The 26,559-nt window shown below is 44.0% G+C and overlaps 1 protein-coding gene across 1 annotated transcript in view; it reads right to left on the bottom strand.

Moving 5' to 3' along the window:
* LOC134180765 (uncharacterized) overlaps positions 1-26,559 on the bottom strand; it is a 40,390-nt gene that overhangs the window by 8,402 nt on the left and 5,429 nt on the right. Inside the window, exons 7-29 of the mRNA XM_062647951.1 lie at positions 25,695-25,841; positions 25,076-25,138; positions 24,903-25,017; positions 21,596-22,194; positions 20,103-20,491; positions 17,700-17,816; positions 17,531-17,630; positions 17,327-17,473; positions 15,718-15,780; positions 9,659-10,260; positions 8,146-8,223; positions 7,901-8,068; positions 7,755-7,838; positions 6,951-7,027; positions 6,833-6,888; positions 6,714-6,769; positions 5,689-5,840; positions 3,389-3,492; positions 2,950-3,093; positions 2,564-2,604; positions 2,366-2,486; positions 2,165-2,281; positions 1,954-2,087 (exon numbers count right to left, since the gene is read on the bottom strand). Of these exons, the coding sequence (XP_062503935.1) occupies positions 1,954-2,087; positions 2,165-2,281; positions 2,366-2,486; positions 2,564-2,604; positions 2,950-3,093; positions 3,389-3,492; positions 5,689-5,840; positions 6,714-6,769; positions 6,833-6,888; positions 6,951-7,027; positions 7,755-7,838; positions 7,901-8,068; positions 8,146-8,223; positions 9,659-10,260; positions 15,718-15,780; positions 17,327-17,473; positions 17,531-17,630; positions 17,700-17,816; positions 20,103-20,491; positions 21,596-22,194; positions 24,903-25,017; positions 25,076-25,138; positions 25,695-25,841 (3,674 nt within the window). The remainder of the gene's footprint in view (positions 1-1,953; positions 2,088-2,164; positions 2,282-2,365; positions 2,487-2,563; positions 2,605-2,949; positions 3,094-3,388; positions 3,493-5,688; positions 5,841-6,713; positions 6,770-6,832; positions 6,889-6,950; positions 7,028-7,754; positions 7,839-7,900; positions 8,069-8,145; positions 8,224-9,658; positions 10,261-15,717; positions 15,781-17,326; positions 17,474-17,530; positions 17,631-17,699; positions 17,817-20,102; positions 20,492-21,595; positions 22,195-24,902; positions 25,018-25,075; positions 25,139-25,694; positions 25,842-26,559) is intronic.

The following is a 26,559-nucleotide window of genomic DNA, read 5'->3' as shown; positions in this document are numbered from 1 at the left end:
TATATGCTTGTGTTTCAACTGCAATTGGGTTCGCCTGAACGCTACAAATTTACGTTATAGGTATTTGAGAATGTCAAGGCACACATACTATACGCATGATTATCAGGTAATATGATGCCACACGAACGCAATTGATATCTCAATAATTAAATTGTGAACCTGATTTCATGTTAGTCTACGACTGATCCAACTTCGACGACATCCGCGGTAGCAGCAAGCGGCATGCCGCCCAGATAAAAATATCGTATCTTCTGCGGCACGCAGATGGCACTTTGAGCGTGCTGTATATGTAGGAATGGCGTGCCGGTCATTGATTCTCATACGAAACGGCAAGATAGACATTGCTTGTGCTCGGTAAACACAGCGAGAGTGCCGCGTGCTGCAAGAGACCGCGGCGCACTGCGCTGACGGCATCCGGAATTAAAGAGCGGCATGTCGCAGATCAAGTATAGACTGACGCTAAATCGTGTTATCATTTCTGTCTCAGGTATATATCACTTACTTCTATTAAGGCCGCTTCTTTGCTCTTAGAATATAATGAAGGAAGCGGCAATTTTGCACGTAAACACGGCGGCACAGGAAGTCTTTTCCACTGCAAAACTCGATTTCAATGCTTTGATTAATATATATATATATATATATATATATATATATATATATATATATATATATATATATATATATACGTTACTGGAAGCGCAGAAGCATTAGGGTACAGTAACGCGCGGACATGACGTCCGGCTCCACACGCTTTCGCGCATGTGTTATGAGGAATTCATTTGGTGTTAAAAGGACTCTATTTAACAAAGGAGCTATTAAAGAGAGTCTTTACACTGACCGAATTCTTCATAGCTTGTGTTAAATAAAATATCGGTGTTAACTTTATTCTAGTATTGAAAGGGCTCTGTTAAATTCAGTCTGGTGTTAAAAGAACAATGCAGAATATTTTCCTCGATCACTTGATGAAGTGTAAACATTTTTACAACGCGTACCATACGCTCAGAGTGTTTTCTTCAATGTACACTGTTCAATTCGGTCAAATGGTGTGCGTTAAGCAAGGTTTAAAATACACCTCGCGTCGCGTCGTCTCGCGTCAAAGGAGGCCGTTTCCGACGCGAAGCGACGCGACGTGTTGGAGAGGATTTTTTCCTATTCCAGCGCATCCCGTCGCAAACGGCCTCCTTTGACGCGAAACGACGCAACACGAGGTGTATTGTGAACAGGCTTTAGACGTTGGACAATATAGCAGCTTCTTCGAACGCTGTACACGTTAATGAAGTACAGTAATTGAACCAACTTAGCTTTCGGGGGCTAAATAAGTCAGTGCTAGAGCGTTTAAAACGTTATAAATCTTTCTAGCCCATTATCTAGTTCGTCTCCTGGTCTGCTTGACACGTGCACATCTACACAAGCAATCTGAAATATGTTCTGGAGCTTACCTGATTTAACCGACACAAAGCAGGAAGCGTACTAAGCTGATATATGACTGTCGGTCTAACGACGCGTAATTTCGTGAAGTACTAGATTGTGTAGTTGAATAGATCAGCTAGCTATAACTGGTTGGCGAATGGAACTCGCAAAGCTAAATCAGGTCATGCATATTACCCTACAAAAGCGACGAGAGTGGATGTCTGTTGGTTACAGTTCAACAAAGAAGCGGCCAATTTGCCTAACGGCTAACGCGCACTATCTGACTTAACAGTTTACATTGTCAGCAGTCTTTTTAACGTCCGACTGAATTTAGAGAATGAATGTAACACGACTACCTATTTAACAACGACTGAATTTAACACGACAAATGCGCTCATAGCCACAAAGCAAATGTCGCCAATCATCTAAGTTTGCAATGACACACAGATGATTAGCGTTGCCATGTCATCAACACAACACAAGCTGTTTTGCTATAATGCTTTCTCCAATTAATAGCGGAACATATTGCCAACAACCCTTTACCTGACGGAAGCCGTTCTGGGAACGCTGTAGACAAGGCTAACCTCGCCAAAGAAACTCCCGTCCGTCATTGTCGCAAACACCTCCTGACCGTCATCCGACACAACTTCAACCGTTCCATGATGGATAAAGAACATCTAACGTTATGTAACAAATTATCCGTGTATAAATTAATTAAATCATTTCAGGGCTCAAATCGATCCATTATGCTCACTTCGCTTCCTAAGTCTCCCTTGCGCACAACGTACTCTTCTGCAAGAAAGTAGATCGGTTTTATCGACATTGCCAAGAGCTTCGAGAAACCCAATTCAGTGTTCTGAAAAAGTGGCACCTGAAACACACATGATATATTAACCACATGTACTGTGGAGTGTCAAGAAACGTAAAGGTTTTAGCTGCTAATATATGTTTATACTTTGTCCAGTACTTTCTTGTACAGGCTCAGTGTTATGTCGGCTTGTAGACTGATGGGCATGCCCTGGAACAAAGATTTGAACTTGAATCCTCGGTTCTTGTGCCACATGTACTTGTAGTGCCTACAGAAAACACGCACATTGATCAATTTTGGTATTATAATTATGTAATTTGATAAGGAGTGTTATAGGGTACTTACTGCACAATTCGTTTCTGCAGATTTGGGCTTAAACCTTGATCCTTTCCAAACAATGAAATTGATAAAGAATTAATAAAGACACATGCAATAGGCGCGTGCAAACACTGGCACGCACACGCACTCACACAGACACACACACGCACGCACACACCAACTCACACAGACACACACACACACACACACACACACACACACACACACGCACGCACGCACGTACGCACACACACACACACACACACACACACACACACACACACACACACACACACACACACACACACACACACACACACACACCATCAAACTATCAAACACACTCAGATCGCCTCCATCCAATATGACATGCAGCTCGTACGCCTAAAGAAAAACGATTACGTGAGCCTTACTTGCATAAATATGTTGATGGCCATCAACTTGTCCTGGTATCGACCGCGTTGAGCGTCGGCATTAGCCAGAGCTGCAGCAAACCGGGCAATGATGTATCCATAAGATACAATACCGAAAATCATCGTAAGCATGCACATAAACCTCTGCAAACACAAAATGCCAAATATGTTATATTTAACATTATAGCGTAAACGATACTGCATTATACAGTCGTGTTACTCAGGTAAAACGATTAAACATGCATTGCAATGTTATTTGTACGTCTAAAAGTCGGTGGCGTCCGTTGGTTACAGTCAGGTGACGTGACAAGACAAAAAACCTTTGGAAGTGATCATCGCACTTTACCATGTCTACAATACATTGCACGTACATGTATTTCTATCTATCAGACTAATTACGTGTACTTTTTGCGCGGGTTTGTAAAGTGTTTCACATCACCTCGATATCTAGGTATCCGTGGATGTCTCCGTATCCTACCGATGCGGTGGTAGCAGCCGCAAAGTAGATTGAAACCAGATACCGCTCCGCGATGGAAACGTTTCCTACACATATTCAGTCAGTTCACGTTAAATGCACTTAAGGCCGATTCACAATACGACGCTCAACACCAGCGTAGCGTAACCTTACTTAACGTAGCTGAAGCCGGTTCACAATAAGACGCTTAACAGCAGCGTAAAGTAGCATAATGTAACGTAACGTAATGTAATATAACGTAACGTAACGTAACGTAACGTACCGTACGGTAACGTAACGTATCGTAATGTAATGTAACGTAATGTGATGTAACGTACCGTAATGTAACGTAATGTACTGTAATGTAACGTAACGTAATGTAATGTAATGTAATGTAGCGTAATGTAATGTAAGGTAACGTAATGTAATGTAACGTACCGTAATGTAACGTACCGTAATGTAACGTACGTAATGTAACGTAACGTACTGTAATGTAATGTAACGTAACGTAATATAATGTAACGTAATGTAATGTAACGTAATATAATGTAACGAAATGTAATGGAACCTACCGTAATATAACGTACGTACCGTAATAACATAAGGTAGTGTAACGTAACGAAATGTAATGTAACGTACCGCAACGTAACGTAACGTACTGCAATGTAACGTAGCGTAATGTAATGTAATGTAGCGTAATATAATGGAGCGTACCGTAATATAACGTAACGTAACGTAATAACGTAGCGTAATGTAATGTAACGTAACGCAATGTAACGTACCGTACTGTACTGTAACGTATCGTAACGTAACTCAACGTAATGTAATGTAACGTACCGTATTGTAATGTAGCGTATCGTAATGTAACGTAACGTAATGTAACGTATTGTAATGTAACGTAACGTAATGTAACGTATTGTAATGTAACGAAATGTAATTTAAACTAACGTTATGTAGCGCAGCGCAATGTACTTTAACGTAACGTAACGTAACGCAACACAGCGTAATGTAATGTAACGTAACGTAGCTGACCGTTCAGAGTAAAATTGTAAACAGCGAACGTTCCGTTTCTTGACGTTTCGCAACGCTCAGTTACTTGACTTTCAAATATAGACTCAAGTTATATCTTTTCTTGTGTTGCACAGCGTCTCGAGTCAGCGTTCAATTAATAAAAACTGAGCTGCTTCAACACACATAACACGCGTTTCCAGTGTACCGGACGAAGACCGGTTGATGTGGACAAAAGCTGATAGAAGCGGTGAGAAAGTATCCATGCTTGTAAAAAGTAAATTCCAGATACAAAAAGGATGCGCTTCACTGCGATCGTGAAGCCAGACTGTCTGATCAGAGCGTTCGCTTTCTACAGCGCTTGCCACCTAACGCTATTAGTGCCTAAGGTGCCACCAGAGGCTGGTCTTTTGCATCAAGCAAGCAAAGATTTGCCACGAAGGGTTGAAACGACTCCAGCAGATAGTGACCTTACGACTGTGACTGAAGAGTGGTGATTCCGTAAACACAGGGCATCACTGTGATTACTAAGTATGTATGTATAACTGTATGCATATCTAAGTATGTGTGTATGTGCTATGTACGTAAGTAGGTAACCGCAAACCAGTCTTGCGGAGGTGTGTTCATGTAGGCGTGTCATTTCCGTTAGGCAACAGAATGCGCTTCTGGACATACAACAATATATAATCCTTTTATAAGCAAGCAAGGCCACTCATGGTTCTGGGTTACCCGAGACAAAGAGGCGCTAGTTGGTGCTCAAAAGTGAGTGACACAATAATTTAGTAACGTTGTAGTGCGATATGGTCTGCTGACGTTACGTTATGCTACACCATACAAGCCTCTACTCGGGTTTTGAGCGTCTACTGTGAACCGCACTTTAGGGTCTGTTGACAAACATCATTAACCAAACGTAACGCCACGAAACGTACTGAAACGTAACGCAAACGTACCGGAACGTAGACAGTATTACAGAATACATTCGCTCAACGTCGTTATCTGGTTTTGCGTAGATTGAATTTTAGTCGCTTCCATTTTAAGGAATGTGCGATTGTTTAAAGAACTCACATGCTGAATTGCTCAAATCTCTATTGGTCAAACGCTCCGCTGAGTTACGTAAAATAGAACAATCCTATTTCAACATAACGTAACTAACTTAACGTAACGTAGCGTCACTTGGTTTACAGACGGCACTGACAACGTTAGGTTACGTTACGTTACGCTGTTCAAACGTTGAGGATCTGAAACAGGCTTTAGCCTACAGTAGTTATCAGAATTACCTAATGCTAAACCTCCCCGATTGATCCAGACCGAAGAGTCGTCGAGAACGCGGCCCCTTGTGCCCAAGTCTTTCGTAACAGTCGCCAGAAGAAAGAAGAAACATGCCGTCCAGTGAGTCCCGATAACAATGTAGATGAAAAATTTGGCTTGTCTGCAGCAAAATATTTTGAAAACACTGACACAAACTAACACCCACTCTCTTACGCAACAATACACACTCTAAATGATGTTAATCGCAACACACGCACACACACACACACACACACACACACACACACACACACCAGAAACCATAAACAACCCATTCTAATGGATGATGGCGTCCAGAAAAGAGAGTCAGTCACAAAAACCAAAGCAAAGCTATGTTAGGATTATTTTTCTAAAACTGTGAAAGTAAGCCACGTGTCCAAGTCAGGTCTTCTTTGATGGTAAGTCTTAGTCACATGGCCAAGATGGCGCATCCGCGCGCCTGGTTGCAAGTTGCAAAACGTGACAAGTGGAGTCTTCAAAAAGGGAAAAGCTGGTAAGGTAACTGTTTGATCGTATTTCCTCGTAGCCGGATCATCTCTATATCCGCCGGATGTTTCTTCGTGCAAAATCAAGCTCCGCCGCCCTGTTGACATCACGGCAAGAACGGCCATGCTGCAAAAGTACTAAAACTGGGCTTGCAAGCACTCAGTGTGATTTACAGTAACGGGAGTCCAGAGCGAGTACCTTGAAGTGAGAAAGCAGAAAACATGTCGCACGGCGCTCCACGCTGCTGGGTGTGTGGACTTCAGAAACCGGCTCAAGTTAATCGAAAACATGATGTTGAAGAACGGTAACAGAAGTCAGTTGGAAACCGAATGTCAGTCAAAACAAGCACTACAACGTAGTCCGTGCCGCGCCATCATACATTCAAGAACACTACACACGCACACACACACACACACACACACACACACACACACACACACACACACACACACACATTTGCATTTAAACAGAGCAACCCCAGTAGAGTAATAACGTAATGACAAGCAACCTTATCCACGTTGTAACTCGACATATGTTTGATTCGAGATACCCAAACCATTGATACTACAAACCAAATGCATCTGAACACTATAGCAATAAAATTATCCCTAAAATCGACCGACTCACCAGCTTGTAGACCCTTAGCAGCCGATTGAGTCTAATCATTCCCAAAACAGCCAATTCTAAACACCAAGAACCACAAAAAATGTCAGAAGCGATCAACTAAGCAACGACATGGTGCGACCGTGCTCCTTGGTTCCAGCAGTTAACGCAAAGAATTCAGTCGGAAACGAACAGATCAGGTCAAGAACAAAGTTTGTCCTAAACAAAAGGTAACTTTGCAAATACAAACGTCCTGCCAATAATATATATTAGACTACCAAAACGTTACCAAATTTCGACTGATGGTTTACCTGAGTATTGATAATTGTGCACGAATGGTTGTATGTAGTAGTGATGAATTCTAGCTTGAACAGTTTTTACGTATGTCTGATTCAAACTTCCATCATTTTTGCCATGGATGCTTGTATTCGGATACATTTTGGTTTCAATAGTTCAGTCATTCTCGATTGGCTCAGTGAATGCCTGGCCTCAAAGAATAGTACAATATACTTTATTTCCCGTAAAGCTCTCAAGCTCGGTACCACGAGCTCACTCACATCTCTCATCTCAGGGCATCAAGTTGATGAAATGACTATGGTAAAACCTCTGGACTGATTAATAAGAACTATTCCGCCAAAAGACGCTTACACACGCGCGCTTACATGCGCACACGTACACACACGCACGCACGCACAGACACAACACACACAGACACACACACACACACACACACACACACACACACACACACACACACACACAGACACACACAGACACACACAGACACACACACACACACACACACACACACACACACACACACACACACACACACACACACACCGTAACTTCCCACACTATCCTATGGATCGCACATTCTAAGCTAACCGTATCTTAAGTTAATATTAAACTATTCTAATACCATTAAAGAACCATTTGTCCTCACCTCATATATTGTCGAGCACACGAAAAAGGTTCCAACACCAACACGGAGTACTCATTGTAGAACGACGTGTGAAACTTAAAATACCTTAACAAATTGCCAAATCACCATACGAGAAACATCAACTAAAATACCATGTTGTCACTGACATGTCAACAAGAAAGAAGGCATCGATCAAGTAATTGAAAACCAACAACATTTTCTCGTCGTAATAGAATGCCGCCTCTAGACTGACAGTGATGGCGCTCGTAACGGCCAGGATGACGGCGATCACCTCCCACACATGAAAAAACTGAGAAGTAGGCAGGATGGTCAATCTGTTTAATTAACAAAGACATAAATAAACTCTTAGAATGATCTTGGATTCCAGAAAGTCGATGGGGCTAGAACTTACGGCATCAGGAGATACGATAGTAGTGTTACGATGCGACCGGGTAGTTGTAGCAGTTTGGCTTCGTCTTGATTTGAAGTGCTAAAGAAATGGAGCTGTTATTACAAGACTCAATGAAGTAGATACGTAAAGGGCAAGTTCAAAGAGGTATACTCTAGCCACCGTCGAAGTCTAATGCTTACATCGTTAGAGATTGGGTGTCGTCGTTATGCAACAGTGGCCAAGGTCGTCACGTACTATGGGCTATTGGTGTTCACTCCAACTTTTTGAAAGCGTGGTTTGTTAAAATTATTATTGTATTTAGTCTCCGATTGTTTGATAATCAAACGGTCCTAAACCGTTTTAGTTTCGAAAAGTTACTCGTTTTCTATAACGTATTATCTTCAATTTTATGGATGAACCCATCACTTTTGAGACCCACCTGGCGTCCTTGACGGGGCTATGGGAGAGACATGCACATTCTAAAACGTTGCGGAAGGTATGATGCCCTATTACGCCATTAAATTTAAAATTGATACTTTCGATCATTTGCTTGCATGAGAAGCTAAACAGATTTTGGGTATTCTGACGAATATAGTTAACATACATTACGTATACATCGCTGTCTAGCTTAAAGTGAGTTTGATCAGTTGGCAGTACGTATTGATGCCAACCATGGAAGGCTAGCGCCGTACGTTTCCAGATTTTAAAATTAAGGGATAGACTCGAGATAAAACATCTAAGCTTCAAAAAATAGTTTTAACAAGAGAACTTTAAATGGCGTTAGTTTTTGTCTACTTGCCTTTGTTGTTGCCCTAAAAGTAATTGCTATCTACCATCAATGGCGTCATTGGACATTTTAACAAAAGGTGGCTCTCCGCCAAAAATAATGAGGCGCGTGTAGTGGTAAGTGCATAGGCAAGGACATCCATTTACGTCTTTTCCTAGACTCGGACTCGCTGATTTCTCTTTCTGGATGACTCATAAAGGGTGCGAGCTCCATGCTATCAACCGCCGGCATAAACAGAAACTAAGCACTGATGCTATACGCTATGCTATTGATGTTTGTTTCGTAGAGGTAAGCTACATATGCCTACACCATGCCCCACAACGCTTCTTAAGAAAGGCAATCGCAGCGACAGGGACCAAGGCCCCATGGCCCCACTTTTCGAAATGTGTATTTCCGTTTCATTAACGCCGACTTCCGTTCTATGGTATAGACGATAAAATAGCTAATATATTTACAGAAAGCGTTAGTTGCAAGAACCGTCGCTAACGTTAGTTTACAGGACAGATACCCATTCTTAGACCTATGGATTAAACCTATCCTATTAGACAAAAAAATGTTAACTATTGTCTTGGTTGCCAGACCAATGCTGAGGTCGAGGAGGCGACACACACACACACACACACACACACACACACACACACACACACACACACACACACACACACACACACACACACACACACACACCTACACACACATCTATTCCACAACGTCTACAGTGTAAAACAGTAACTCCAAGTCCAATACCTGCTGTTTGTTATTCCCGACCATTTAAGTTTGAGTGACGAAACCGAGAAGGACTTGCTCGGCTGGCGAGGGGGCCTCTCCTGAGACAAGAGATCGCACGGTGATGGACGTTGTGCTCGTCGGCTCATTTCTATCTCCACGTTCTTCACGGCGTGGACGTCTCTCGACTTTCTCCGCACCTCCGAGATGCGATGACGACGGACGAACGTCTTATCGAGCGCAAGCTGAGTCGAATACGGACCCGTCACCATTTCTCGCTCGAAAGTATCCGAGATATTTGCTACGACCGTCGCAGACAGCTCAGTATGAATGACTGCGGCTTGCCCAGGATTAAGCATCAACGCCAACGCAGTTGTAAGACCGCAACCGTTTTGCGACATTACGGCGGCATTTCCAGGTGCTGTAAATTGCTTGGCTTCGTCTGCCGCCTTTTTGATTTCGTTATAGAGGCGGACGTCTTTCGAGAAGGATTTGAATTGACGTGCGATGACGGGAAACGATTGCAGAACCGTGTCCAAGTCGAAACGAGTAATCATGAAGATCTCGGTGTAGGTAACAGCTCTCACCGTCGCAGACCGTACTTCACCAAACATCAAACCAACCTAACATAATTAAAGAAACCAGGATGAAAGTTGGAACTCGCAATAAACCTTTTCATAAATTTCATGCATAATATTATATGTGTCGTTATGCCCTTCCATAATGGGCAAGTGGGGTCTTTACCCCCATCTGGGCGCCCACCAACCCGGCAGGTGAGCCCAGCGGGCTACATGTTTCCGTTTAGTCCATACGGCGATCAATGACTAGCCAATTCGATATAGATTGCAGGCATTACGGTAACCGCGTACTCGATACAGCACGTCTAGTGGATATCAACGACCACCAGGAAAGCACCGGACGTCATCGTCAACGGACCGTTCGCCAGACCACAGAAACTCCCCAACGACTGAAACGAGTCATAGTCTCATGAATAAAGCTAGAGAAACATGAAAAAGAAACACAGACAAGTTTCACAATTGCTGTCGTCACTGGGGTTTGAACCCCCAAACCATGGAGTGGTAGCCATTGTCGTTAACCACTAAGCCACGGCGGTGACTATTATTATGTTGTGCTCAACCAGATCAGCATGGTTTGTAAAGTCTATTACAAGTACCGGAAGCAAACCCTGCTTCAGAAGTACTTAGACCATCATGGCTGTCTAGAAAGAAGACATGACTTTACGAAGGATCCGAGGAGATCCCAGAAGCACTGTTTTCTGTAAGTGCTGCAGGTTGTGATGACCTGGAATAATGTCCAGCCACCGTGCAATACCTGCGTGCACTGTGCCCCAAGCTCCCAAGACCAGCGGAACCACCAGTGTTCGACAATGCCACCTGCGGCTTATCTCCACTCTCAAGTCGCTGTACTTCGCCAACTTCTCAGCATGTTTCTTGCCAATGTTGCCATCAGCAGGACAGCTGATATCAATAAGAAGACAAGTGTTTGTCTTCCTATTTGTGCGACAGATGTCTGGACGATTGGCTTTGATCTTCCTGGCAGTGGGAATGGTGCCATCCCACATCATAGTAATATCATCCGTCTCCACAAGCCTATCAGGATGATGCCGGTACCATCTGCTCTCCACTGGAACCCCAAAATGGCGACAAACGTCCCAGTGAATGATGGATGCCAACTGATTGTGTCGATCAGTGTAGTCTGTCGGTACCAAAGCACTACAGCCTGCCACAATGTGGTCGACTGTTTCCAGGCCTACACTGCACATGCGGCAAGTAGGACTGACATCACGATGTAGAATCTTGCGCTCATAGTACCGAGTCCGAAGAGTTTGGTCTTGAGCAGCCACAACCAGTCCCTCAGTTGCAGCAGGAAGATTCGCTGCCTTTAGCCATCCGTAGGTCTCTCAGCCACCTTCAACCGAGATGGATGCATTCCTGTGTAAGTTCTGCGACTTGTTGTCCGAAGCAAGACTCCTCCGCAGCTGTGCAGTAAACTGACAAGCCATGTGCTTGATCGAGTGTAAAGATTTTCCAGAGTCACACTCCCGTATCACCTGCATGAAAGGATCAGAACTGTCAGCAAGGTAACAGTTCAGCCTCACAATACAAGATTGATATGTCGACTAAATCTGTTGTAACCCCCTACCCCCATCACTGCAAGAAGCGTACAGTCGGTCAACGTCTGCAGCAGGATGGTGGACACCGTGCATAGAGAGGAGCTTTCTGGTCCGTCGATCGAGCTGCTGCAGGTCCGTGCACCCCCAATGAATGACACCAAAACCGTAAGTGAGAACCGGTAGTGCAAACCCATTGATGGCTAGAATCTTGTTCCGACCATACAACTCAGTCCGGAGACCCACCTTCACTCTGCGGAAGTACTCACGACGGAGTATCTCCCGCATCATGCTGTGCTGAATACCGTTACTCTCATCTACACCCAAGTCCTTGTAGACTTGACCCGGTTCCAGACACTTGATGGTGTCCGTTTTTCCTACCGTCACTCCAGAATTGTGTCCAGATAGCCTGCCGTTGACAAAGTGTGCAACAGCACATTTGTCCAGACCAAACTTCATCTGGATGTCATCAGAGAAGGTACGAATCGTGTGCAACAACCCATCCAACTGATCAGAGTTTATGCCATACAGCTTCAGATCATCCATGTAAAGTAGATGACTGATAAGCTGACGTTTGGCAGTCTCACCATGCCCAGTGGTCATCCGGTAGCCGTAACCGGCTCTGTTCAGCTCCTTGATCAGAGGATTGAGAGCCATACAGAAGAGAAGTGGCGAAAGTGAGTCACCTTGGAAAATACCCCTCCTGATCTGCATAAGCCTTGTCTTGATAGTACTATTCCCGCAAGAAAGCACCATCGATGTCCTCCAACTCTTCATCACACGTGACAGGAACCCGCACAAGACTGGACTGATCTTATGCAGCTGAAGGCGTTGGAGCAACCAACTGTGTGGCAAGCTGTCATAGGCTTTCTGGTAGTCCAGCCAAGCTATGCTCAAGCTCTTGTGCCTAGTCCTACAGTTTTCGGTAAGCAGCTTGTTGATCAACAGCTGATCCTTTGCACCAAAAGATCCCTGTCGACAACCCTTCTGCTCCGGAGCCATGAAGTTTCTCTGATCCAAATGCCCTGCAATCCTCTGCCTGATGACAGAGGTGAGGGTTTTATAGAAGACAGACAGACACGTGATAGGCCGGTAATTCTTGGCCTGGTCAGTCTTGTCATTCTTAGGAATCAGAGTAGTTATTCTTTGAGACAACCAGTCGGGTACAGAGTCTGGATTGTTGTGTGTGTGTGTGTGTGTGTGTGTGTGTGTGTGTGTGTGTGTGTGTGTGTGTGTGTGTGTGTGTCTGTGTGTGTCTGTGTGTGTGTGTGTGTGTGTGTCTGTGTGTGTGTGTGTGTGTGTGTGTGTGTCTGTGTGTGTGTCTGTGTGTGTGTCTGTGTCTGTAGTTACGAGTCAGATCAGTGTGAAGACACGTGATACGCTTGACCCAGAAACCATAAACCTTGTCTGGACCAGCAGACTTCCAGTTCCCCATCCTTTTGAGACACGATGTGACCTCATTGTCTGAGATAGGTAACCACTGCTGCTCATCTTTCCGGTGCGTCTCGCCATCGGTTTGACGTCTCAGCCAGAAGGCAGACTCATTGTGATGTACCTCAGTTTCTAGGATACGACCCCAATACTGTTCGATCTCAGAATCGGATGGCGGGGAAGTGACCTGGATAGTCTGCTTATCCAGCTCTCTGTAAAACCGTCCAGCATCTCCTTGAAACAAACTATTCTGGCGAAGTCTCTTACAATTCTTCTCCAGCCTCCTGGTCCGCTCGACCTTAGACTTAAGTTCCATTTTCAATCGATTGATGGAGACCTCACACCTCTCCGAACAGGAAATGCCCAACCGATGCCGAAGACGTCGGAGTTCATGTATCATACGAATGCCCGATGAACCCTTTCTAACCTCCAGCAACAGTGAAATCGCACGTCGAAGTGTGAGAATCTCCATATCCAGCCTTCGTCTCCATGTCGGTGATTGAGAATTGGTTGACTTCGTCGTCTTTAAGCCCCGCCTTTTGGACACTAGCGAAGCAGCAGATTATACCAGGTAACTGATTTCACTCCTATCTGGTTCATCCTTCAACGAACTGATGATCTTGTTAAGATCACCAATAAGCTTCAGGGTTCCACTGTTCACAAAGATCCTTGGAAGGCATTGTCTCTCACAGATACGAATTGCCTGACTTTCTGCAACTCCTCAAGAAACTCTCGACGAAGTACAGGGTCCACAGCAGCATCACAATCAAGCGAAAGACCATCCTCCGTTTGGCAGCAGTCTGGAATGAGTTGAGATAAAGAAGTTTCCATCCTTTCTAGCCGAGAAGCTATACTAGGATGTGTAGTCATCAGATCAGAGCTCACAGAGTCACAAGGGAATGGTCATTCCCTGACAGCACTGCACTGAACTGAATCCAAAGTGTCATCTACGGATAGGATATCACCACTATCTCTTGCAGATGAGCAGTCCTTAGAGAGAACAGTGACTGACTGAACAAGGGAGCCATCTTCCAAGTGATTAGCAAACTCATGATCCTCTTGCATCATTGACACGACAGGTTTCCCGCCACGTGCAGCAGGCGCCATCCTGACTTAAGCCATGCAAGGTGACACATTGTCAAGCAAAGGCGTGACAACTGAGCTATCAGCTGATAGAGCAGAAACCACATCCAACGCCGACATCTGCACACCAAGACATCTGCACACCAAGACAAACACCAGTCGTAACAGATAACAAACCTGAGACGGGCTTTCCATCCTGTGCGGCCTCGCGTTTAATCTCCTCCAACTCTGATTCATTCACACTTCCAGAAGTTAAGAGATATCGCTTCTGGTCTGCCAAACGCTGCTCACAGACGTCAGTCAGAAAAGGATTTCGTTCACACCACAGCTGATGTATGGGTTTTCTGAAAGCAGAGAACTTGTATGACAACAGCACGTGGTAATAACAAAACATCACTTCCCTATTCATTTGTCGCGTCCATTTCCTTCGACTTGTTGCATTGCCGTTCCTGTTAGCCGAAACGCAAGATTCGCTAGAAACGGTGGGCATCACAGTAGTCTCGTCAGCGGGATTTGAAGCCAAATTCAAATCAGACGCCGCACGAGAGATAGTTCGACCAGTCGCCCTACGCCCAGGACTATTCCTGGTCTTCAGAACAGCTCCAGTGATTCCAGATGCCAACTTTTCGAGCCCTGTCCTGGTTTCTCGACAAGAAACGCGCTCCTCAGCTAGCTCTGAGACGAGCGATACAGCTAGACGTCCATCTTCCATCAATTATTATTAAGAGTCGAGTGCACAATCTATCTGGTCTACTACGATGTCAATGAGTAGACGGAGGAGTTTTCCTTGTTGGGAGTGCAGCATCGCATGAGTGTAAAGAGTGAAGGATGATACGCCTTTCATGAAGTTATATTAGCAGTGGCATATTTTGACCACGCCCCTCAAGAGTGTGGAAGCTGCTGTAGAGACACTTCAGACTCTCTATTACGCGACATTCTTGGTAGGGGGCCACACTTGAACTCATTGTTGTATAGCATGGCGTGGGATAAACTGGGCTATAGCCCATCATTTGTAAGCGTGTTCATAAATATTGTGAACTGAGTGTGTGAGGACCAAGCTGTTTAGAGCATATACGCACCACCCTTTTCCAATCTGTATTAGCAGCAACTAATTCCACCGTATTAGTAGAAAGCGATAAGAGTGGGCGTGTCTTGTAGCAGCGTGAAGTTTAGTCTCCCCCCATTACTAAAGGTCACGCTACGTCCCTGGTTGCATTTGGGGTGAAACTGAAAAATTGCTTCAGTCCCCCACGGTTCCGACGCCCGTTGTTTGGTTCCTGGTTATCATAAAAACAAATTGTTTTCCTTTTGTCCAGAAACTAACATTGACTTTTGTAAATACAGAGCAATAGAAAGAGTAAAGTTTAAGATATATAATTAATTATTTTATTATGCTTTGTCTTGAATGGCTATATATGTTGTGTGTTTATCTGACCTCTCCAAAGTATCCGCCAGCTTCAATGGTGCAAACGACGTGTTTCAAATCATTGGACATAATCTGCAGATAAAAGAAATACACACGAGTAGTATACATGTGCATCAGACTAGCACATAACTGCAGAACACTAAAGCCCGGTTCACGGTATGACGCTGACGCCGACATTGACGCTGACGGTGACGGTGGAATAGAAATAATCCAATTCCAGCATCAGCGTCAGAGTCAACATCAAAGGATGCTGCCTGCGTCAAGGCGGTGTCTTTGATGTTGACTGTCAGCTTGGCGTCAGCGTCAATAATTTGACCCGTGAATAAAGTTCAGCATGTCATAAAACTCGAATTAGAAACATGAGTAGCTTCGCTTTGTTTTCCCTAGAACTAAATTTTGGTTCAGAGTATGCGCCGTTTACTTCAGTAACGCGGCGCGAAAAACAGCTGGCTGCCGACGTCTTCCGCGTAAAGCCTGATTCCTGTGTCGGTCAGATGAGCGACACCTAGCGGCACGTCGCTCATCAGAAATAAACGGCAACAGCAAATTGTGAACAAATTGTCGCGCAACAAAACCGGCACGCTCCGAGTGCCAGCCGTACGCCTCAGGGGATATAAAGCTTTCTATCTCTGCAGAACATAGCTCGTTGCCGCTGAAGTTTGACCAATCATAGCCGAACGTGAAATCAGGTGGTTACGCTTATCTGGGATATCCTTTGCTTAAAGTATTATAATCCGCAACAGGTATAGCGTAATAGATCTAGAATGGGAACAGATACTCACAAGAACTGGCTCTGCATCATGAAGACACAATTCACAGACAGCTCCCTACCTTCTCCGGAATACAGAGAGTACCTAGTAATGTTTGTTGCACATTGTTCGCGTCGAAGAGGTAGGAACAAAGTCAAATTCAACAACATCGCTACACGAGTAATGATTATACCTCGTGAGCCAGACAAAAGGAGACTCAAACCCCAGCCAAAATATTGTAAACACAGACCGCGATGCGAAAACATGTTTGCTCTGTAGAACGCGGCAATCACCGGTTTGGCGCACGGTGGGGTAAAGGTGAGTGGAACATATTGTCAACCCAGCTTTAACGTTGCCGTTCATTTCTTACTGAGCGGTGTGTCGCTTGTTGCCGCTCACCTAAACGGCACATACCGTATTTCCTCGATTAGTAACCCGTGGGCTTACTAATTTTCAAACTAATCGAAACCACAAGTTAAGAGTTAAGCAAAGTTATATATCAAGCATAGGCTATTATTTTTTCAATGCCTGTTGTCGCATTAAAGTCAAAGTAAAGATTGATGAAAGTAGTAGAAGAATACACTCTTAACGCATGCAAAACTGTCAGTTCACTGAGTGTCATTATCATCAAAAACCATAATGTCATCACCGTCATGGTCATTGTCTTCACCTCCTTTTGACTTCGTCTCTTGTTGTCGACTTGTTCACTCAATGCAATGTGTTATCTTTTGTACAGAATCTGACCCCAGAGCAAAGACCGTCTACTACTAATCGAGCACGGGTTACTGCATTTATCAAACTGATCAGATCTACGGGTTGCTTTCTATTCGAGCAGGGTCACTAATCGTGGTAGTGCCATGTATACGTACCTCGACTATGCCTCTCCTCACACAATACATCTCCTGCCCGATGTCTCCAGCATACACGATGAAATCGCCTGGACAGAACACGTACGAATCGGCATTCATCGCCAAGAGACGAAAGAACTCCGGCTCGCACCCTTCAAACAGCGGCACCTAATGCCAGCAAAATATATCAAAAGCAGGAATATCTCAATTCAAATGAGTGACAACTTTGCTAAATATGTGCTCGGTCTCTTGCAGTGCAACATCCATTTGTAATCGCAAGGGCATGTGACGTAGTAAGCGGTGACTACCCGGTATTGCCAAACCTCTGTATTTCATTGTAAGAGATACAAAGAGAATTGCAATAACAGCTTATGTATGGCTGTGTATACTATACCTGTTTTGTCTCCAAAGGATATCGAAGTAGACCGTGGCTCTATCCATCAGTCCGAAACTGAGATTGTGACTGTTCATGAATTGTTTGACGGCAATGATTCGTTCTTGAAATCGAACTCTACGGCACAATAACACTACATTAAAATATATTTCATTATACCCAAAGAACCCTATAGAGTAATAATTGGTGCTTATTTCCAAGCAGAAATCTCTATATATCGTTCTATAAAACTTTTACAACTTTTCTAGCCTTGCCGATCGACAAATTGTACTAAAAAAAGTCTACATATAATGCAAAAAACCCAAATCCTTGCATATTCAGGTGTATAAACTATACCGTACACTATTGTTTACTTGTGACTATAATTGAGTGGCGTAGCCATGAGTGGACCTGGTTCGGGCACGTGCCCCCTCAAAAATTCAGTCATGGGGCAAGAGAGGCCAGATGACACGGATATTTTGGTCATCGAAAGAGATTTTGTCATAAGAAATAGATCTACTCTACCGACTTTACACTAGACGTTTTGACTCGAGCCAAAGTGGCCCATGCTGATTTGGACCCGGGTAAACGATGCTGACTTGAGGTAAGTGCATTTAGCCCATGCTAAATTTGTCCGAGCTAAAGCACAGGGCCGGTCTCGAGCTAAACCTAACCATGCGTTCCATATTTCGTTTTACTGAGCAGCAATACATATAGTATATTTCCCTCTGCGCATTTCCGTATTTCTCATTCCACATTCGCAACCTTGAAGACTTTGATGAACATGTCAAAGAATCTTTTAGAAATGTTTTGCACCTAAATCGATAAAATAAGATAAAAAGGAAAAAAATAGTAACGTCTTCTTCATGTGCTTGCGCAAAGCATACACCCAACGGGCCAGGCTCGAGCTAATTTTGCTCGAGTCAAATCGTCTAGTTCAAAGCCGGTACTAAATCATGCAGTTGACCAATTGAAGACCAATAGACAAAGACAAAATGCTAAAGCTACAATGCACTCAAATGCATGTGTATTAAAACATTCAATGTTTAATAAAGATTTTAACTACATGGTGGCACATGGCTCGATGTTAGTGAAAGTGCAGGGCCAGAAAAATATTCCTACTATGGAGAAAGCTACTGTCATGTGCTCACTGACTGTGGAGTATAAAGGTTGATTTCTGGACTGGTGGAAGCAGCTTTGTGTTCGTCAGTAAGTAGAATAGAGCTGCTTTTAACATATATCACACATAGACTGCCCGGATTTAGCACATATTACTAGTTACCAGAAAGATTCCTGGTTTGCAGAAATTATCAAAAAGGATGGTAAAAAGGGCCTTTCTGGGAACGAATTATGCTGCAAATTTCATTCATCATGGCAATCGACGTACTTCGCCAGCTGTAGCTGTGTCCCCAGTCTTCAACCATCGCTACGCCACTGCTATACAGTAACATGTGACGGAAGTCTTGCATCGTGATCGGCCAGTTTGTTGCAAACCCAACGTTCCTTTCTCGGTTATTGGTGACCTACTGGGTTTGCACTAACATTCTATTCAATATCATCTACATTCTGTGTTGCAGCAATACATCAGGAAAGCTTGATGCGCTTTGTACTCGTATCCTGCTAGTATTTTAGAACTTGCGGTTGCTGGTCGATTTGCTAAAAACTTTTTAATGAATCCAAGGAGATTAATACACCCAAAAGCTGAAGTAATGTTAATTAATGATTAAGCACTACACACTCACACACACACACACACACACACACACACACACACACACACACACACACACACACACACACACATGGCAAATGGGTAAGGAGCTGCCGTTAAAGGGTAATGCCACCAGCCAGATGGCTGGATTCCTGTGCACTAAGCAGGAGGAATGGGCCGTGCTAAGCCATCTCCTGGAGCTTGGCCAGGTGCTCGCAGGAGCACCGACTGCGACGCCAACTGTCATGTGGGCACCCGAAGTCTCACCTGGACCGCACTGGTTGATAGACTTTGTCGCAGTCGGAGGCCTATGCCACCCCAGGCAAAGATCAGATACTCATTTATACTCCTGAGTCAAGAGAGGCAATTTTGCGTAAGTTTCTTGCCCAAGGAAATTATGTCATAGCTCGCCATCACTGTGACTTGAACCTACGATCTTGAAAAGATCTGATGTAATCACTCCATAGAATGACTCTCTAACCAACTGAGCTATCTCACCACACACACACACACACACACACACACACACACACACACACACACACACACACACACACACACACAAACAAACACGCACACACACACACACACACACACACACTCACACACAGACACAGTAACAGACTAGAACTCTTGTTATCTGAATCAACTATAAAGTGGTCTGCAAATTTGTCATCGTGCCTTAATTTAACTTAAAATGATACAACTCTTACATTGGCAGAGCTTTGTTTGCCAAGGTAGCTGTAATTGAGCTCAAACAGTAGCCATACAATAGCAATCCAATAAACATCGCAATGCACGACACGACTCGTTCGTGTGACAGATAGGGTCGTATGTCACCGTACCCCGTCGACGTCATGGTTGCTGCAGCAAAGTAAATAGAGATGAGATAATGATGAAATATGGACGAGGAATTGGCGATGTCGTTATTGACGGCCCACGAGTTAGAATCGCATGTGATCGAGGAGCAAGCGACGACGAAGAGCAGACAGCAGACGGTGTGGGAGGAGAGCGTGATGTAGATGAAAAATTTTATGGCGCGAACGTAGCCGATGTCGCCTGCTAGCCACTCTTCTTCCAAGCGACTAAAATAGATAGGAAACTAGACAGATAATTAGATTAGTAGTTGGCTAAGATGTCTGAAGAATGTAAAAACCAATAAATAGAAACACATATGTCTATAGCGACAGAAAAACGTAGAAATGCCGACAAAACATAGGCAAACGAGTAAACACAGAACAAAGAAACAAACAAACAACAAAAACAACACGCACGAAAACAAGACACAACAACAACAACAAATATAGCAACATTATACACACCACAACACACACAACAATAACAACGCAACACAAACAATAACAAAAGTAACAACAAACACAACATATACAGCAACAATATACACACAACAATACCCACAACTATAACAACACACCACATCAACCATAACAACCATAACAACATACACTCAAACAAATAAACAAACACACACAACAATACACACAACGACACCCATGACAACAACAACACACATCATGACAACAACATACACTTGACAACAACATACACTAGCATGATAAAACAAAAATACAAAGACCACTACAGGAACAAAAACAACAACAACAACAATACATACATGAAAACAACCGCGAAGATATGACATCAAAAACAACACACGAACACTACCAACAACCAACCAACACACACACACACACACACACACACACACACACACACACACACACACAAATGGACACACACACGCACAACAACAACAACAACAACAACAACAACAACAACACCAACGACATCAACACAAACACAGCTATGACTATACATACAACCTAAACAAGAACAACAACAACAATGTACACGCGAGCACACATACGCACTCACACACAGAGACAAAAAAGAAAAACTCTTCAAAAGAAACTCAACAGCAACAATAATACACACAACAACAAAACACTCAAAAACAACAACAACAATAGACACAACAACAAAAATAATAATAAACGCAACAGCAACACACAAACATACAAATACACACAACATAAACAACACACAACTACAACAACATACACACACGCAAGCGCACAAAACACAACAACAACAACAACAACAACAACAACAACAACTACAACAACAAAACCACAATCATTCTACAAACACAACTTAACAAAATACAAAAGCACACGTTTTTTACCTTGTAAAACTTAATCACACGGTTCAGTCGCAAATACGTCAACATCATCCACCTAGCATCGACATTCGCCCAACCCAAAGCCAACAAATCCAACGGCAACACAGCCAACACATCCAAAACAAAGTAAACGCTCCGAACATACAGCCTCTCCCGAATTTGTCCTCGGCCCTCCATCTGCCCGCAATGAAACCGATTCGTCCCCACCTTCTTTAGCGACACAAAAATGTCCATCAGGTAGACAATGTCGAACAAGTACAACACCACGAGAGCGATAATTCCCCAGACACTGTTCTCAAATCGAATCACCGGCTCATATCTTGAATACGCCGCCTCGAGTAAGCCTGCTGTGCAAGCAACAAACACTACAGCCAATACAAATTTATCCCACACCGTTGCAAATGTAGAATCAGGCGAGAGCTCGAGGTTTTTCCACCATTGTTTCAGCTCGGTGATGTTAGACATTAGAGATCGGTCGGGAATGTCCGGAATGTTGACTTCCTGTTGAAGTGAGTCTGTAGGAGGGTTTGTACTTGCCGGTGTTGGAACGTTCTTGCACTGCTGAAGGCGTGCGTCGGCTGCTTCTTGTAGAATGCGCGCCTCTATGTAAAAATAATTTGTATTAAAGCGAAAAGAAATTCTGAGGAAGTTGAGCACGCTTATAATGATCCATGTGCAAACGCACTGTACAGCAATAAACATAATTGGTTGTTGTGCATATAAACTACAGTATTTCCTCGAAAGAACGCCACACTGGAATAAACGCTGGAGGCTCACGGTACTAACAACTTGAATAAACGCCACCTTTTTAATAAACGCCGCAGAACAGGTAATTGATATTCATTATAAATATCTCACGCATGCTTGACACGAGCCTACTTTGTCTGAACCGTGCAGCCCGGTTCACAGTACGACGCTGGCACGAGCGTCGTGGACGGTGACGATGAGCGAGCGTCAGCGTCACACTGTGAACATGTCAGCGTCCGTGATGCTTGCACGATGCTTGCACGACGCTGACGACGCTCGCGAAAACGCTGGAGAAAAGGCCGAGTAGGTGTAAAATGCTGACGCTGACGCTGTACCATTTACAACATTATTTGATGAGCGTCAGCGTCAAGCCAACGACGCGCATGCTCATCATAATCGTCTACCATGAATATAAAACTCTGTGATTTGGTTTTCATTTCTAAAAATTGTCGCGGAGACGTTTCCACATTATTTGGCAGCCTGCTGATGGGAGCCCGGTTTCTCCAAGCGTTTTTCTTGCGCCTCGCATCTCTAGGCTACCGTGACTTGATCAGTCGCAACTTGCAGCAAGCAGCCGTACCTACATGTAGACTCTTTCAGTAGGCTTCTCTTCCATAGTCTATTTAAGTTTATTTCACTCCCGGATTTGATCACCAATTTGTCGATCAAAGACACGCGCTAGCGGTAGACAATAGAGCACTTCAGGTTTAGACAAGGAGTTGAACTTGAATAACTCTAGCGCCGGCGACGCTGACGACGCTCGTGCCGCGACGTGCGAGTGTTTACAATTTGACGCCTGCTTGAGCGTCGTCGCTATCGTCATCGCTATAGTCATCGCTATCGTCCTGGCAAGCGTCGCCAGCGTCATATTGCAAACCTATATCCCATTCACACGAGCACAGTTCCAAACTGGGCCGAGCCGAGCCGAGCCAGCCCGAGCTAGCTAGCTCTTGTTCACACGATGTGTAGAGAAAAGCGAGCCAGCCGGTATAGTAAGCGTGTTCCTTGGTACGCACGCTAGCTATGTTGTTTGTAGAGACACTGCACACCCGTTCGTGAGTAGCCTCGGCCTCCCAGACCCGTGTAGGAGGACGATTTTGAATTGGTGTTCCACGGGTCTGGAAGGCCGAGGCTAGTTCGTGAGTATCTCGCTTCCTTCATTTGTTCCGCTAATTTGATGTAAACTTCCCTGTTTCTAGCACAGCCTTCAATTTAAACCAGGATGCTGTCCTCACCCACCAAGCTATAAGGTACAAGGTCTCGTGTTCTGACCACGCCATTTTCGTATGTATTGAGCATGCGTAGCCGTCACCTGGCTTGGCCCGCATTCACACGACGATTTCATTCAGCGCTGACATGTGCCAGCCCGCGCTGGCCCGGTTAGGAGAGCTCGTGTGAATGGGGTACTAGCTTAACTCTAGCTTCGGCCACAACGCTGACGACGTACGTGACACGACGTGCGAGTGTTTACAATATGACGCCTGCCTGAGCGTCGTCGCTAGGGTCATCGCTAGCGTCGCTAGCGTCATATCGTAAACCTAGCTTAACTCTAGAGTCGGCCACGACGCTGACGACGCTCGTGACGCGACGTGTGAGTGTTTGCAATATGATGCCTGCCAGAGCATCGCCGCTAGCGTACTCGCCTACGTCGTCGGTAGCCTCATATTGTAAACCTAGCTTTACGCCCAAGTTGAACTTGAATCAACTCTAGCATCGGTGACGCTGACGACGCTGACAGCGCCGAGAACGCTCGCGACGCGATGTGCGCAAATGTTTACAATATGACGCCTGCCTAGCGTCCTCGCCAGCGTCCTGGCTAGCGTCATCAGCGTCGTATTGTACACCAGACAATGATGGATTGACGTTAGCGGCAATTTGTATCACCCAAACTGTAGGTGTCCGAAATTGGTTATAGCTATATTTACAACAAAACCAAGACAAAACTTATTACCGTATAAGATGAAATATTGGCGAGGCGGATTGGCGCTTTCTTCAGAGACCGTCAATAATAAATCCACAATTAATTTGGCCAACCGAGATATGTTATCATATAGCGATGTGGTGGTACGTCATGCTCATAAGGCCACAAGATAGTTATTAATCACTGCTTGCCACCTGTTGTGCCTAGAAATATGAAAGAGGCCATGAGAATATGGAAGGTGGACTGTCACGTTCACGAGGGTCCCGTTCTTTGCACTGAAAGCAGTTCTTCATCACTAGGCAGTAGTTGGAGACCAGCAAGCTAGGGAAATGTGAGCCATGAACACAGCTGTCAATCACAATCTCTTTCATGACTACTTAGGGTAAGACTTTATCAAGTAGCTATGTCCGACAGCATAAATATAATCCGCCAATATGCTTCGTCCATCATTTTCATAGCAAACCGCCATAGCAAACCAACAAATCTGCCAATGTTTATCTTTTACGGTAAATTGTGCTCGTAGATAAGTTAAATTTCAAGCATTAAAGAAACAAGAAAAGCTTGCAGGTTGGATTTGTAAATATTCACTAGTACGCATCATCTCCACCTTCCTAGTTAGAAAATATTAATAAAATTTGATACCTTGAGGATAATGCTTAAGAACGGCCAACAGATCGGACCTGGTCACAGTTAAGACGTCGCAGTAAGTCACAGCACGAATAGAGCACGTCCTTGGGATGCGATATACAAGATTGACCTGCACGTACATTGTAAAGCAAGCAAATTGAGTTACCACGCGACGTTTGACGACCAACCTCTCCGAACACATGCCCGCTCTGAAGACTTACGATTGGTGTTGTATCATCTTCATCCAGTACCTGTAGTATACAATAACATTATCAAACAGATTGACAGACATGAAAGAGATATAGAAAAGAAAATTTGAGAACAGACCAAAAAATTGAAAAATATCCTGATGAAAGATCTAAGCAAACAGGTATGGAATGTATGTGTGCGTGAGTGTGTGTGAGTGTGCGCGTGTGTGTGTGTGTGTGTGTGTGTGTGTGTGTGTGTGTGTGTGTGTGTGTGTGTGTGTGTTGTATGTGTGAGTGTGTGTGTGTGTGTGTGTGTGTGTGTGTGTGTGTGTGTGTGTGTGTGTGTGTGTGTGTGTGTGTGTGTGTGTGTGTGTGTGTGTGTGTGTGTGTGTGTGTGTGTTCTCGCGATTCGCAAAGATTTGTGTATAATGTATAATGCTGGGTATATGTTAGTACTGTACACGTATAGGTCTGAATATGATATAAAATCGTCAAAATGTATTTTCCGAGTAAAACGCTCGAAAAGATTCAAAAGTGAATTCCCGCAAATAATTCATTTTGTAACTAATTTGATTGCCCGTTCCCGTGCAACCACTAAATTGGTGTTTGCCTTGCTTACCTCTAACGTACCATGATCGAGGTACCACAGCTGCTGTCCGATGTCTCCTCGATTGACGACCATTTGACCGGGGATGAAGAAATGCGACTTCACTTTCATGGCTAGCATTCTCCGAAACCCAGCACTCGTGTTAGCAAGTATTTTAGTCTGAAACAACAAACAACTAAAATAATTATTGACATTTGATAAAATTAATTAATAATTAATTTTTTGTAATAGAAAATACATAACTCATCCTGGATCAGTGATTACAGGTATTAATTTTCTTGTTATAAGTGTCACCTCCACTTAGGTGCATTCCTTATCTAAAACTAACATGATACAAACACGTTAAAAGGCGTAGCGTGACGTGTAGAAATGGGAAGGAGGCTAAACTACACAATGCTATGGGGCACAACTATTTTATAGACACGCCCACTTCAAAAGGCTTCTAATGGACTGATAAGGTAGAATCAATGGCAGATCAGGACTGGAAAAAGGATACTATATACACAGCTAAGCTACTTTGGTACTTACACGTATTTACAATTTTTACGACCACGCCTACAAATGATGAGCCTGTCTAGCCCATGTCACTCTACCCCGTAGCGTAACCTCTAGAAACGAGGGCTAGACTTCACAATGTTACGAGACACGCCCACTTCTAGAGGCACGCCTATCTTATTGGACACGCCCATTTTTATTGACTTCTAATTGACTGATACGGTAGAATCATTGGCAGATCCAGACTGGAAAAAAGGGCTGTATATACATTATATACAGAACTGGTCCTTACACGTATTTACGGTCCAAAAATTTTATGACCACGCCTACATATGATGGACTATAGAACGGTGTTACAGTGATATGTGTCCCCCCCCCGGGT

The sequence above is a fragment of the Corticium candelabrum genome, chromosome 6, assembly GCF_963422355.1.
Source record: "Corticium candelabrum chromosome 6, ooCorCand1.1, whole genome shotgun sequence".
Classification (NCBI taxonomy): domain Eukaryota; kingdom Metazoa; phylum Porifera; class Homoscleromorpha; order Homosclerophorida; family Plakinidae; genus Corticium; species Corticium candelabrum.
Note: the sequence above shows the minus strand (reverse complement) of the source record. Positions and strands in the feature narration are given on the sequence as shown.